At 43.0% G+C, this 15,651-nt stretch overlaps 3 protein-coding genes across 3 annotated transcripts; 2 read left to right on the top strand and 1 right to left on the bottom strand.

Moving 5' to 3' along the window:
• Window positions 1-298: 298 nt before the first annotated feature.
• LOC112875355 (protein OSB1, mitochondrial-like) lies at window positions 299-3,229 on the bottom strand. The gene is made up of 4 exons (XM_025939181.1): window positions 2,858-3,229; window positions 1,580-1,718; window positions 968-1,064; window positions 299-877 (listed from the first exon to the last, which is right to left on the bottom strand). Exons 1-4 carry the CDS (start codon window positions 3,175-3,177, stop codon window positions 555-557), a joined length of 879 nt encoding a protein of 292 aa, XP_025794966.1. The 5' UTR covers window positions 3,178-3,229; the 3' UTR covers window positions 299-554.
• A 1,287-nt stretch (window positions 3,230-4,516) lies between these two features.
• Window positions 4,517-6,453, top strand: LOC112875352 (MDIS1-interacting receptor like kinase 2-like). Its single transcript, XM_025939177.1, has 2 exons — window positions 4,517-5,696; window positions 6,098-6,453. Exons 1-2 carry the CDS (start codon window positions 4,589-4,591, stop codon window positions 6,115-6,117), a joined length of 1,128 nt encoding a protein of 375 aa, XP_025794962.1. The 5' UTR covers window positions 4,517-4,588; the 3' UTR covers window positions 6,118-6,453.
• A 7,728-nt stretch (window positions 6,454-14,181) lies between these two features.
• LOC112872750 (leucine-rich repeat receptor-like protein kinase PEPR2) lies at window positions 14,182-15,585 on the top strand. The gene has a single exon (XM_025935810.1). It carries the CDS (start codon window positions 14,284-14,286, stop codon window positions 15,583-15,585), a length of 1,302 nt encoding a protein of 433 aa, XP_025791595.1. The 5' UTR covers window positions 14,182-14,283.
• The last annotated feature ends 66 nt before the right edge of the window (window positions 15,586-15,651 follow it).

Genomic DNA, 15,651 nt, shown 5'->3' with positions numbered 1-15,651 from the left:
CATTTCAAGCATTCACAGAATAATTGCTTCTGAGCTTAATGAGGCTACATGCAAATCATGTGGCTTCAGTTTGATCAAGATTTCAAGCATCAAGCTTGCAAAAATTTCCACTGAAAGAGGAGACGAATGACATGGAAGAACAGTCGCCAAAAGCCCCAGAATAGTCAGGGTTAGTCCTACATCAAGAAAAGGTTAAAACTGGCTGATCAAACATCTCCCACAGGATGTTACGTCATACCGGACTGGGTGGAGAATTGGGGTTATTTAATGCTGCAAGCACATCTGTACAAACTGGGAGCAATCAATATGGGGGCATCCTTTAAGTTATGACAATATATATCTTTTAGTGCCTCCACTAAAATGTAGATGTTCCATTGACTGTTGAGGTTTGCCTTTCACATTTGCACCTCATCATACAGGTACAACCAATTACAAACTACACACTAGCCAATAATTAGCTATGTTAAAAACTCCACAACCTAACTACAAAGTATACGACATATACAATTCAGTAAGGTCATCGGACAAAGAAAAGCGCAGTCCCTATTTCTTCCTCATGCTTCAGCGGAATACTGTACTTCATCATCATCACAGTAGTCAAAATCTTGGGGTTTCCAATTGTGATCTTTTAACAGTCGACCATTTCCTTTGTGACCATTCTCTGCTCTTTCCAGGTCATGAATCTCAAGCTGCTTACGTACCCAGGGAGGGTCATCTGGACGAAGCCATATTCTCTCGCGGGTGTCCTTGTGCTGGAAATCAGGGGATTTGACATGCAGTTTGGATTGCCGGTTGTCCCACCATTCGTAAGGGTTGGCAAAGAAGACATGCCACAAGCGAAGCCGGTTTATGCACTTGTTCTCTTTTAGCATTTGAGCTGACAATTAAAACAAAGGAGGTTAGAATACTTGATATGTGATGAATAGCCTACAATACAAAATTGTACATGTAAAATGGCATAACTTACGGGTGACAGATGGCATTGATGTTGGATCTATTGCGTCTGCATCATTTTGAAGCTTCTTATTTTGATCTAGTACATAATTCAGCTCGTTGGCATAAATCTGCAATATGATGTGTTTCCAATTAAAAATGTATGAAAGAAACGATGCACTGAAAAAAGCACCCCCAAAGAAAACTAATATCACAAAGCAAAATGAAATAAGTAAATATCATATTATTGTGAACATGTATCTGTTCATTAATATCTGCAAAACATTTATCTTCCTACAGTGCTGAGGTACTGAGACCTTGAATAAATGAATTTATATGATGGCATCTGAACAAAATATGGGTAAGTAATATGAATTATATGATGTGAATTCTGATCAAAGGCTGCACAAGTAATAAGAATTTATATGATCACATCTGATCAAAGGCTGGTAATAGGAATTTATATGACCACATCTGATCAAAGGGTTATCAGTAGTAGATGTGCACTGCAAACAAGGTCTACTGACATGTACAACAGATGGGCAGATGGTATTAATACAGAACCACTAATTGTCCAATTGGTTTTCAACAGACAAGTGTAATTCAGAATGGTAAAACATTAAGGAAATAGTAGCAGCTATCATACCTTATAGAAAATATACCGTTCACCACTTGGACTGACTTTATGATAAGAGCTAAGATGACCTGATACGTAAACAAGGTCACTGTGCTTCAAATGCTTCAGGCTAACATTCGCCAGCTCACCCTTCAACTGCAATGTCACCCTATTCAAGTTCTTCATACCGTAAGCATAATGAATGATAGTGTCTCATTTTCATTTAGTCCAAGTCATAATAGCAGTTAGTTGAACAAGAACATATGTAGTTAACTGGCAATAGGAAAAACAAACTGGAAATATAAAAGCTATTGTTAAATCAGGTATGCATTGAGGAACTCCTGTTTTGTTCCTGGGTGTTATGAAAATAACTTGCTGCTTGAGCTATTTTCTGGTACATAGTGCTTTCTTTGCTCTCTATTTGGATGGTAGATTGCCCTTTCTTATTGTATGTATTGTAAACAACTCAATGTATTAATTGTAATAGTCATATTAGCAACCAAAGAAACCAAAACCACTTTTTTTTTCAACCAAAAATTTATAGCATTCCTTCAAGCCAATATCTGAAATAAACAATCAAAGTTGATTCTTGCACTCCGATCATGACCCCTAGTCGGCTGCCTATCTCTGAGACTCTGACTGTAAATACAGTAGAGAATAGATAGAGTTGAACACAAAGTTCAGGAACTGGTCCGATAGGTGCAGCAGTTTGTTCCATTTCTATCTCAGCCATGGCACCACACTACCACTACCACTGAGGCAGAGTAGCTGCGTATGTAAGTCAAAGCTCGGGAAATACAAGCAGTCAAGCAGAGCATCAAGTTGGATAAACTAGATATGGGACAGGCAATTGGGGTGCAGAGAGGACGGAGGAGACAGCAGCCGGCGACAAGAGAGCAGAGGACAGTAGCAGCTTGGCCGGCTGCCGGCTGGGCTTTGAGTGCTACTAGACTGAAGCCAGAGCTAGGCGCTCGACTAGACATGCCTGACTAGTCGTGACTAATCGATGATTAGTCAACTTATCAGTCGACTAGGCAATATAATCGAATCGAATTGCCTGATCCATGTCCAGGGACCGATATCTCGATTAATCGAACGATTTGAAAACACTGGTTGCGACAGAGGACACAATCCAACCTCTGACGTCTTCTATCAGTAACCGCAAAAACCTTGCAGGAAAATACTGCAAAGCAAAATCCAGATAAGGACAATACAATCCGCCTGATTTCTAGGGAGAAAAATTCTGCAGCAGCGAGGGGGCAAAGAACATGAGGATTGGCTGGGGGAGCGGTAGAGAGGGACTCAAACCTGAAGTTGGAAGAGCTCGAGGCCGCGGACGACGAGGGGGAGACGGAGAGGAAGGTGTACGCCACGGGGTCGTCTTCGCAGCTACCTTCGTACGGCGTCACCGGCGCGGCGAGGCGGCCGATGAGGCTGCACGAGTTCCAGGTGAGCCCCTTCTTCCCGACGGAAGAGGGGCGCCGCAGCATCGACATGCGGTATGCCACACTCTCCGTCTCGCCAGAACCGCATCCGCCTCCGCTACCGGTGTGGAGCAGCCGCCGGAACGCCGCCGCTGCCGACGACGAACGCACGGTGGCGGCTCCGCCGGCCAGGCGCCGCAGCATCTGCCTCCTGGGATTGCTTTTTTTTTCTAAAATATTTTTTGAGGATGTCTCTCTGCCAGTGTGGGCTTTTCTTCCAGTCTCACTGGACCCGGATTTGGTTGGGCTGTATATAGCACCGTATTTGGGCCTTGGGTTTCTTAGAACCTCCTCTGGCCTGGTGCTGGTGGAATGGTTAAAATTTGCAGCATGAGTGGGGCGTGTCTGTTGATGTCGATAATAGGATGCTTGTGGAGTTGTGATAATTTTATCAATCTCAAGAAATATCGAGCAATCTCGTAGAGGAGACGTGTGTGTTATTTCGTAAAAAAACTTAGTTTTTTAGTAATTTTAGGATGTCAAATTTAATGTTGTGAATAGGCTAATTCTAATTCATTGTATCATGTCACATTTTCCAAAGATGTCGTGCCATATAAAATGATCAACTCTCGCAAGCATGTACCCTGAGTTAAACAAGTGTGGTTATGCTACTAGCGGGGCAATCAAAATAAATGAGTTTGCATAAATCAATTTAACCCAAAAGGCTAAGTTGATGATAAAAAGATGTGCAATTCACTTAACAATCAACAATCCTTCCCGCATTATCAAAAAAAGGAAACAATCCTTCCCACGTGCATACTCCTCAAGCTTCAAACATGAAGATAAGAGTTTGCTATAACTATTTTATTTCATTGAGATTATCAGAACTTTTATACCTTCTTATTAAGTTGCATACACCGATCAATTCAGCCTAAAAGTCTAAACTGATGTACAGTCTTCCCCCTACGTAGAGGCTCTTTCAAGCCCTAACAAATCACTCAAGAAATAAAGATGCAAAACCTGAAACTGCGAATCCTCTATTGATGTCAAACTGTAATCACCGATCAGTAGACAGAAGTAGCAATTTTAGACTGTTTCTTCATTATTCATATCCAATCTTCGGTGCATATATTCCAGTCTTTTATACCATTATTTCACCAGATGACTAGAGTCGGCGGTCCGCCACTCAAGCTACTGAAAATGACTGGGAAAAAAGTGATGGATACTTTTCACCTGCAAAACCAAACCATGGTACAAGTCTAGGGAGAAACAGCAACTCCGCTGTATTCCAACGGAAGTCGTCAGCTGAGTCATCTGTTGATGCCTTCCTTTAGAAAAGAAAAGAGCAAAGAAGTCCAAACGCCAATCACATTCATTTGCTCGAGCCGTGACTGTAGCACCTACAGGGACATCTGAACGGCAATGAACTGTATTGTATGGCAAGACCAGAACTGCGTACAGTCCTCTGCCGTCAGGGAAAGGAAAACTAGCAGCAAGCTGCAATAAAGGTGATTCTGCCTACAATTAAACCAATCGCGTCTGCTTCTCTCGATATATATGCTACTCCCAGGTAGATCGAAGAGGTCCGCAACTATGCAGTCTCAACTGAGAGAGAATGCTACAGCACATGACTCTCCTCTATGCCTCCGTTTTCCCTCTGGTTTTCATGGCATGCGCCACCAGCAAACCACAAGAAGAAGCACTTCTCCAATGGAAAGCCTCGTTAGCCGATGCCAATTCTGTGTCTTCATGGTCACCAACGGGCAGCTCCACCTGCTGCTCGTGGTTGGGCGTCACATGTGATGCCGCGGGCCATGTCGTTGAGCTTAGCCTTCCAAGTGCTGGGCTCAGGGGCCAGCTTGACTCCTTCGATTTTGCTGCTTTTCCAAACCTGACGAAGCTCAACCTCAACAACAACAGCCTTGTAGGTGACATCCCCTTTCGCTTCAGCAAGCTTCCTAATATTGTCTGGTTGGATCTGGGATCCAACTACTTGACCAAGCCAGATTACAGTAGGATGTCGCCGATGCCAACTTTGGAGCACATCTCGATGTGGGGCAATAAACTTGGTGGAATGTTTCCAGAGTTCATCCTCAGCTGCACCAATTTGATATTTCTTGACCTGTCAAAGAATGCTTTCCATGGGCCAATACCAGATGCACTGGCCAAGATGACCCCAAATTTGGTGTATCTGAACTTGTCTTGGAATGGGTTTTCAGGGACAATACCAAGGTCGCTTGCGCAGTTGCCAAATCTCCAGGATCTACGACTCGGATCAAATATTTTCAGAGGAGGGTTCCCTGAGATGCTCACCACAATATCCACGTTGCAGTTCCTTTCGTTGAGCAATAACACGCTCAGTGGGTCAATTCCAATGGGAATCGGCAACTTGACAAGTTTGCAGTACCTTTCATTGAGCAATAACACGCTCAGTGGGTCGATTCCAACGGGGATTGGGAACTTGACAAGTTTGCAGGTCCTGCGGCTGTCAAATAATCAATTTACTGGACCACTTCCCACGCTGATTGGAAGCATGGAGCATCTTGAAGCATTGTATCTTGCCAACAACAGTCTCAATGGGCCAATACCACCGGCAATTGGAAATATGACTGCACTGCAATTTCTTCTCCTTGAAAATAACAATCTCAATGGCACCATACCACCAGAGATTGGAAACATGACCGCACTGCAACAACTTGATCTTAGGAACAACCAACTGGAAGGTGAGATACCTGCAACCATCTCATTACTCCAAAATCTCAACTTCTTAGCCCTAGGCACCAACAAGTTCACGGGTGCCATACCTATAGATCTTGGCCACAGGCAGCCATTGGAAACCATTGGGTTAGCCAACAATAGCTTCTTTGGAGAATTGCCACAAAGCCTATGCAAATCGTTTGCATTAGAAGCGTTGGTTCTAAACAATAATAACTTCTCAGGCACACTGCCACCATGCATCCAGAATTGTTCAAATTTGTATTATGTTAGGTTGGGGCAGAACAACCTTTCTGGTGACATAAGGCAGGTGCTTGGAGTACATACCAACCTAACTGTTCTAGATGTCTCTGAGAATCAGTTAAGTGGAACACTTCCTCCGACTTTCTGTTCATATACTTCTCTACAGATCCTGGACGTATCGAATAATAACCTCTCTGGAGAATTGCCAAGTTGCTGGTGGAACTTGCAGGACCTCCAATTTATGGATTTGTCAAGAAACGCCTTTTCTGGTAAACTTCCAACTTCAAAAAATGATATTTCTTCTCTAAAATTACTGCACCTGGCAAGCAACAACTTCCAAGGAGATTTTCCATTTGTCATAAGGAAATGTAAGAACCTAATCACACTCGACCTTGGGGGAAATAGGTATTACAGTATGATACCTTCATGGTTAGGTGTGAGAAATCCTATGCTAAGGTTTCTCCGACTACGATCAAATATGTTCTATGGAAATATTCCGAGGAGGTTATCAAGAGACTCTTATCTTCAATTGCTTGACCTAGCTGACAATAACCTCACAGGTTCTATACCAACTGGGTTTGGCAACATGACGTCCATGATGCATCAAAATAAGGAACAATTTATTACATCTGTTGACAAATCTGCTGCGTATCCATATTTCATTCGAATTCATGTAAATTGGAAGGGACATGATGATATATTTCAAAGAGAAGTTGCTCTAGTTACAGGCATAGACCTATCAACTAACTTCCTGTCTGGTGAAATCCCTACGGAATTGTCAAATCTACAAGTCCTCAAATTCCTGAACCTGTCAAGGAATCATCTATCTGGTGGAATTCCAAAAGATATTGGTAACTTGACGTTTCTTGAATCTCTTGACTTATCGGTGAATCAACTGTCAGGCCCTATTCCATCAAGCATTACAAACTTGATGTCTCTTAGTTCATTGAATCTCTCCAGCAACAATCTGTCAGGAGAGATTCCGAAAGGCAATCAACTCCAAACACTTGATGACCCTTCTATTTATGGCAATAATTCTGGTCTCTGCGGTTTTCCTTTGAGCATAAAATGTCCAAACAATTCAAGCTCAGTATCAGCATTCAATAAGCAGAAGGAATATCACAAAGATCTTGAAGACTTATGGTTATGCTACTGGGTAGTTGCTGGGTTTATCTTTGGATTATGGGTGTGGCTTGGAGGTCTAATTTTCTTTAAGTCATGGAGAATGGCAATCTTTGGCTACATGGACAGGCTGAAAAATATAGTTATGTAAACAAGAGGATGTATTCTGTAGTGCTAAATTAAGCTCATATATTCGTTGTTATCTAGTTTACACTATACACTACTCTGTGCTTCCCTGCTCATTTTGACATGTAGGATCATGTGTAACAAGTTTTGTGATAAGTGCATAATTATAAAGGGGATTTGGATTGCAGACTTGTAGTGTTCAAGATATGTTGTAAGTGTAGGTAAAGGAAATATCTGGGTATCCAAAATACTGATCTGTGATAAATGTAATGCTCTGTTTGGATGTATTTTGACAATTGTTATGGTTTATAAACCATTAATAACGCCGGTGGGGCTATGCAATAATAGCTCTGATGAAAACCGGGTCTTCGTCAGAGCTATTATTGCATAGCCCCACAGGCGCATCCCCAAGCGGCCGATATGACTAGTTCCAGCCTTCCAGATGAGCCCTTTCTTCCTAATGGAAGAGGGGCACCGCAGCATCGACACACGGTACGTACTCTCTCTGTGTCCGCGGCGCCGCCTCCGCCACTATTGTGGAGAAGCCGCCGGAACGCCACCACAAATTTGCCTTGTTTTTTTTCCTATATACTATCTTTTTGAGGGTGTCTCTCTGTTTTTTTAGGATATATTTTTTGTATGCTTTTAAGTGCTTTTCGGACAATATCTTTTTTCTATGTTTTTTACTGCTTTTCGGTGCTTTGATTGTTGGGCTGTGTATGTGCACTTTGAGCAGCACCATGTTCGGGCAATTGGGCCTTGGGTTTCTTGAACCCCAGCCAGCGGCCCAAAAAAATGGGAAAGAAAAGGAGAGAGAGAGACAGAGAGCACATGGCCTGGCGCCACGGTCTCCACCTCTCCAGTACTTATTGGCACAGCAGCTGGCACTTGGCAGTGGCAAACTCATCATCATGTATGATGGACCTATAGCTATATAGGGTCTGTTTGGTTGCGTGGCTAAAGGCTAGCCAGGATTGCATAATGCAGATTGGTCTTGTTTGGTTGGCTGTATAGGTTCTTTAGCAGGCTCCAGTTGTCCACAGTTGTGCAGAAAGAGGATCAGGGCCAGGCTTACTGGAAACGCTTCTCATGAGCGTACTACCCAAGCCAGCCTTGCATTGCATAGCCGTCTCACCGCCCGCACAGAGCCAACACTGCCGCAGGAGCCAACCCTATCCCGCACCGGCCGCCGCGTCCTCCGGCTGCGGCGGCCCTCTCGCTCCTGGCGGCGCACGCATCCCAGGTGGCGGAGCTCCGGCAAACGGCGGCTGACCTCCTGCACGCGCGGCGCCACGGCGGAGGGTCATCTGGTTGGAGCCATATTTTCTCAGGAGTGTCCTTGTGCTTGAAATGAGGATAGCTGGCCCACGGTTTGGATTGTCAGTTATCCCACCATTCATAAGGGTTGGCAAAGAAGACCTGCCACAAGTGAAGCCGGTCTATGTAGCTGATGAAGTAAACAAAAGAGGTTTGGAGACTTGATAAGACTATAAGAGATTGCTAACATACAATGCAGAATTGAACAAGAACAATGGACAAAACTTACAGGTGGCACCTAGCATCGGTGATGAATGGACTGAGTCTTCATCATCCTTAGGTTTCTTATTTTGATCAAGAACATAATTCAGCTCTTTGACGTGAAGCTGTAACATGATGGGTTTCAAACTATGAAAGAATGAAAGAGAGAATGCATTGAAAAAGTATATTAAATCATTTGTATAACAAAGCAACATGGGATAAGTAAACATTCCGGACATATTTCTGTTTATCAATGCGTCTTGCAAAATTTACCCGTCTACAACAATGAGGTACTGGCACATTAAATAAATAAATTTATATTATCACAGTTGAAAGGTTGGGCAAGTAATAAGAACTATACGATGTGAATTCTGATCAAAGGCTGCACAGGCAATAGACCACATCTGACCTTAGGCTACACAAGTAAAAGACATATATTATAAGATACAAGGTCTACTGATATACAACACACTAGTAGGTAGTACTAATATGGAACCACTAATTGTATTGAACAGACAAGTGTATATTCAGAATGGCTAAACATTAAGAAAATAGTTACAGCTGTCAGACCTGATAGACAATGTTCCGAGCACCACTTGGGCTGACTTTATGATAAGATTTCAGAAAACCAGATATATATAGACAAGGTCATTGTGCTTCAGATGCTTTAGGCCAACATTGGCCAGCTCACCCTTCAACTGCAATGTCACCCTGTACAAGTTCTTCATCCCGTTAAGCGTAATGACATAATCCCATTTCATTTAGCCCAAATCACAATAACAGTTAGTTGAACAATAACATACATGCTGTTAACTCATAGGAAAAATGAACTGGAAAAAACTATTGTTAAATCAGGTAACATTGATGAACTCCTGTTTGGTTCCTAGTTCCTATGAAAATGAGTCTCTTTTAAGATAGTTTCTGGTAACTTCTACTTCCTTTGTTTGGTACATACATCTTTGTTTCGATGGTAGATTGGCTTTCTCATTTCCAAAAATGCACAACACAACGTTTATCACTTTTATCAAAAGATATTCACTGTAAACAAACTAAAAACAATTTTGTTCAAATACCTTTTGAATTAGAATTCCCTCAAAGCCAATTTCTTAAATAAACAATCCAAGTGGATTCTTGCACTCTGAGCATGTAAAGAAAGATACAGTCAAACAAGTGCATCCCAATGTACAATTTTGGAAATACTACTTTAACTTTGGTTGGTATGAAATGTTTTGGTGCTATTTTATGACATACCAAATTATTTATTTATTTTATAAAACATATATACCTTCAGTTAAAATGTTTGTTCCACTCAAAAGCAAGGCAAATTGATTCTTACCAGGACAGAGCAAATGGTACCATAGAAAATTCCTACTTCCTAATAATTTGGTCATAACTGCTTCCAGTTGAAAACTTGAGGCTTCTTATAGTACTGCGTCTCTTCAACAACAACCTCAATGGCACCATACCATTGGAAATTGGAAACATGACCTCCCTGCAACGACTTGATTTTAGGAACAACCAACTGGAAGGTGGTATACCAGTAACCATCTCACTACTCCGAAATCTCCTCTACCTAGCCCTGGGCACAAACAAGTTTAGTGGTACCATACCTATAGATCTTGGCAACAGGCAGACACTAGTTCTCATTGGGTTAGCCAACAATAGCTTGCATGGAGAGTTACCACAAAGCCTATGCAAATCTTTTCAATTACAAGAGCTTGTTTTAAACAACAATAACTTGTCAGGCACATTGCCATCATGCATCCAAATTTGTTCAAATTTACAGTTACTTAGGCTGGGCCAAAACCACTTTTCTGGCTACATATCGCAGGTCCTTGGAGTCCATTCCAACCTAAATGTTCTTGATGCCTCTGAAAATCAATTTAGTGGAACTCTGCCTCCAACTTTCTGTTCATTTACTTCTCTTCTGATACTGGATCTATCAAATAATAATCTCTCTGGAGAACTTCCAAGTTGCTGGTGGAACTTGCAAAACCTGCAATTTTTGGATTTGTCAAGAAATGCCTATATTGGTAAACTTCCAACTGCAAGGAACCATCTCTCTTCTCTGAAATCACTGAACCTGGCATACAACTACTTCCATGGAGATTTCCCATCTGTCATACAGAAATGTAAGAACCTAATCATACTGAACCTTGGGGGAAATGGATACTACAGCATTATACCTTCATGGCTAGTTGTGATAAATCCTAGGCTAAAGATCCTCCAACTACGGTCAAATATGTTTTATGGGAATATTCCAACACAACTAGCTTATCTCCAGCTCCTCGACTTAGCTAACAATAACCTCACAGGTTCTATACCGACTGAGTTTGCCAACTTGACGTCAATAGGGCAACAAAAAACAGAGCCGTTTGTGATATTGGTCGAAAACTTCACTGCATATCCATATTTTGGCCGTGTTGATATAGACTGGAAGGGTCATGACGAGATATTTCAAAGAACAGTGTCTCTAGTTACAGGCATGGACCTATCAACCAACTTCCTCACTGGTGAAATACCTACAGGGTTGTCCTATCTACAAGGCCTCAAGTTCCTAAATCTGTCAAGGAATTATCTATCTGGCAGTATTCCAAAAGGTATTGGGGACTTGAAGTTTCTTGAATCTCTCGACATTTCATGGAATCAACTAACAGGCGCTATTCCATCAAGCATCACAAACTTGATGTCTCTTAGTTCTTTGAATCTATCCAGCAACCAGCTATCAGGCGAAATTCCAAAAGGCAATCAACTCCAAACACTCGATGACCCTTCTATTTATGCAAATAATTCTGGGCTCTGTGGCTTTCCTTTGAGCATAGCATGTCCAAGTGATTCAAGCTCAGTACCCGCATTCGATGAGCGGAAGGCATACCACAAAAATCTTGAAGAGTTATGGTTATGCTATTGGGTAATTGCTGGGTTTGTGTTTGGAATATGGCTGTGGCTTGGAGTTCTAGTTTTCTTGAAGCCTTGGAGGATGGCGATCTTTGACTGTGTAGACAAGATGCAAAATATACATATGATTGCACTAAGTTGTTAATTGCTCAGTGCAGTACTTCAGAGTACTAAAAGATCGAATTATGAAGTGCTCAATTAAGATTGTAAATGCCCTGTTATCTAGTTTATACTACACTGCAGTTTCCCAACCCTTGTTGAAATGTAACTTCATGCAAGTATCCAGTTTGCTGCCCAAAGAGATTGTCAGAAAAGCTCCCTATCTCTTTGGGCCGTGCTTAGTTTGTTGGGCTGAGCACCGTGTTTGGGCCCTGGGTTTCTCAGGGCTGGTAGAGTGGAATGGCGCGACTGTGGCACTAGAGAGAGACACACTTGGGTTCCAGAGGGAACAACCACCCACGGATCCACAGCATGATGCATCAAAATAGCACCGCAGACGAGGCGCGATTGTGTTAGAATTGTGAGCTTCGGATTGATTTCACTTTTTTTAATAATAAAAAAGATTCCGGCAGACATCAGTTCACAATTATTACCATCACACGCTTAGAGTTTAAACTACACTATATTTAATATTTAAAGTTAAAGACTTTAAACTAGACTGTATTTAAAGTTAAAGACCAATACGTAAAATGAAGGGCCATCCATAGAACGCAAAGAATTGCATAGCTGGAGACTCTAGAAGCTGGCATGCTTCGACTAACTAACCGCTCCCTTCGATCATCATTGTGCTGCACCCACTATACGCGTCTACGATCGATGCCAATTCTTGCCTTCCATTTGCGTTTCAAATTTAACTCTAGTGCCGATAGGACGAATGAACATCTAGATGACTCCCAAGAAAACAAGTCCAGAACCGTCTAGACAGACAGCTTTGGGCTTTGGCGGCAGGAAAACCTTTTCCCGACAGCCAAAGGAAAAACTTTGCGGTCTTGAGCCTTCAGCCCCTCCCTTCGATCGTGTTATTTAAAGTGCCAGCGTCCTGTTAGCGCAATGTTGCGAGGCACAGGTGCAGAATGTACAGCTGGGGGACTGGAGGCGATTTAATTTCTTTGTCAACTGTAAGTCCCGGTGTGTCTGAGCGAGTCGGTGTGGAAGTTGTCCCCGGCCTAGTTGTTTGTAACGCTGGTAGTTGGGTGGGGTTTCGCCGGTTTTCCCCGTCAAAAACTTACTTTTGGGACAGTGGTTTAGTCGAGGTCTAACTGGATCGTGTTGAAGCACCAAGCTAGCTCAGTGTTGCATACCTGAACGTGTGTGGTGGTGTGGAATTGTTGGTTGATCAGTCGTTGTACCGTAATTGTACCCGCGGGGGGCCCTCCTTAATTAGTCTCTAGAGGTGTGTGGTTTTTTAGAGTAGGTTTCACTCATAGAGGTGGACTTTTCTGAAAAAGAATCCTTCTAATAAAAATCACTGAAAAGCCTATGAAAAGGTCCCGATGTGTACGATGTACTCTGTTCAAAATTATAAGTTGTTTTAGTATTTTTAGGTGCATAATTTTTGCTATCCACCTAGATATACAATATATCTAGATCTAGAAATACTAAAATAACCTATAATTTGGAACAAAGGCAGTATCAGTTAAGCACAGCTGCTTCAGAACGCCGCTGCACATTCTTGTCAGTTTTGAAACGTCGCTGTAATGCCCCAAATTAAAGCACATCCGCAGGGCAAACAACATAGGTTCAGACCTGTACAGCTCACCAACAAATTTTTTTTCTTTTGGCAACTCGCTTGATGACCCCAAAATAATCTTCGAGGCTGCAAATTAAAGGATGTCGCAAACAGCATCTGGGAAGTGCAACGCAACACGATCCTTATGATGATCTCCAGCCTCAAATCTGGTTTCAGTAAGAAGCTTCTCTCTCTGGAGTACTGCCGTCGGAAGCACCAGATGCTGTTCATGCGTGGCAAATGCTAGTGCTTGCCAGACTGCCTCCAATCCTACAGTTAACAGTTGGAACTCCAACTCCGGCAACTTGTCCATATGTCTATGGCACCGGCTCGGACAGTGGCAGATTATTGCTTGACCTGTTCCTGTAGTGCCGTGAGGTTACTGTAACCCCAGGTATTTCAGCACACCGACGACGTGTCTCAACCCATTAGGTCAGTCGTCCATCCAAGACAAATGCCTACTACACGTACCATGAGCCACCTATACGTCTACGATGCCAGCTCTTGCTTCATTGCTCTTAAAAAGTAACTGCAGCATATACAATACTGTCAGTTTTGACCTTTCAGTCAAAGATCACAAAATTTTCTATCCCCTGCCAATGGCGGAGGGAAAACTAACCTTGGACACGGTGATTTGCTTGAATTCTTCCTGCAAGTCTTCAGCCCTCTGCATTCAAGTCTTCTGCCTATCCTATGCCTACAAGTCACTGCATCTGCTTGAACTCTCGCTCTATTTAATCCACTACCTTGCAGCAGAGAGGTGGCAGCGGCACTACAAACTAATCTCTTCCATGATCTGCGTCTTTGCAGTCTTGTCATGGAGAAATGGTACAGCCCAAGATCCTCTTCTATGCCACCATTGTTCTTCTGGTTTGCATGTCAAATGCCACCAGCACGCCACAAGAGTTGGCACTCCTGCAATGGAAAGCCTCTTTAGCTGATCCCAACTCTCTGTCTTCATGGTCACCAGAAGGCGACTCCACCTGCTGCTCATGGTTCGCGTCACATGTGACGCTGCAGGCCATGTCGTTGAACTTAGCCTTCCCGGTGCTGGGCTCAGCGGCAAGCTTGATGCCTTCGACTTTGCTGCATCTCCAAACCTCACCAAGCTCAACCTCAAGAACAACAGCCTTGTAGGTGCCATCCCCTATCGCCTCTGCAAGCTTCCTAGCATTGCCTGGTTGGATCTGGGATCCAATTACCTGACCAACCCAGACTACAGTAGGCTCTCTCCAATGCCAGCCTTGGAGTACATGTCGGTGTCCAGAAATAAGCTTAATGGAGCATTTCCACAGTTCATCCTCAGCTGCACCAACTTGATATTTCTTGACCTGTCAAAAAATGCTTTCAATGGTCCTATACCAGACTTGCTGGCCAAGATGACCCCGAATTTGGTGCACCTGAACTTGTCTTCGAATATGTTTTCAGGGACAATACCAAGATCACTTGCGCAGCTGTCAAAGCTCCTAGAGCTACGACTCAGATCGAATATTTTCAGTGGAGGGTTCCCGGAGATGCTCACCACAATGTCCACGTTGCAGGTCTTTACACTGGGGAATAACAGCCTCAGTGGGTCGATGCCTATGGGTATTGGTAACTTAACAAGCTTGCAGGTCCTGGGGCTGACAAATAACAACTTTACTGGACCACTTCCCATGTCGATTGGAAAGATGAAGCATCTTCGAGCATTTCATCTCTTCAACAACAACCTCAACGGGGCAATACCACCGGCGGTTGGAAACATGACTGCACTGCAACAACTCTTCCTTGGGAACAACAACCTCAATGGCACCATACCACTGGAGATTGGAAACATGACTGCATTGCGACAACTTGATCTTAGGAACAACCAACTGGAAGGTGAAGTACCTGCAACAATCACATTGCTCCAAAATCTCAACTATCTAGCACTGGGCACCAACAGATTCACGGGTACAATACCTCTAGATCTTGGCCGCAGGCAGACACACAATCTCATCGGTTTAGCCAACAATAGCTTCTATGGAGAGTTACCACAAGGCCTATGCAGATCTTTTACATTAGAAGTGCTCGCTCTAAACAACAATAACTTGTCAGGCACGTTGCCATCATGCATAAGAAACTGTTCAAATTTACAATCTCTTAGGCTGAGGCAAAACCACCTTTCTGGCAACATACCGCAGATACTTGGAGTCCATTCCAACCTAACTGTTCTTGATGTCTCCAAAAATCAATTTAGTGGAACACTTCCTCCAACTTTCTGTCATATACTTCTCTTCTGATCCTGGATCTATCAAATAATAATCTCTCCGGAGAACTTCCCAGCTGCTGGTGGAACTTGTAAAACA

Source organism: Panicum hallii, chromosome 9 (genome assembly GCF_002211085.1).
Source record: "Panicum hallii strain FIL2 chromosome 9, PHallii_v3.1, whole genome shotgun sequence".
NCBI classification, from domain to species: Eukaryota; Viridiplantae; Streptophyta; class Magnoliopsida; order Poales; family Poaceae; genus Panicum; species Panicum hallii.
The sequence above is the reverse complement of the archived record's forward strand: the minus strand, read 5'-3'. Positions and strand labels throughout refer to the sequence as shown.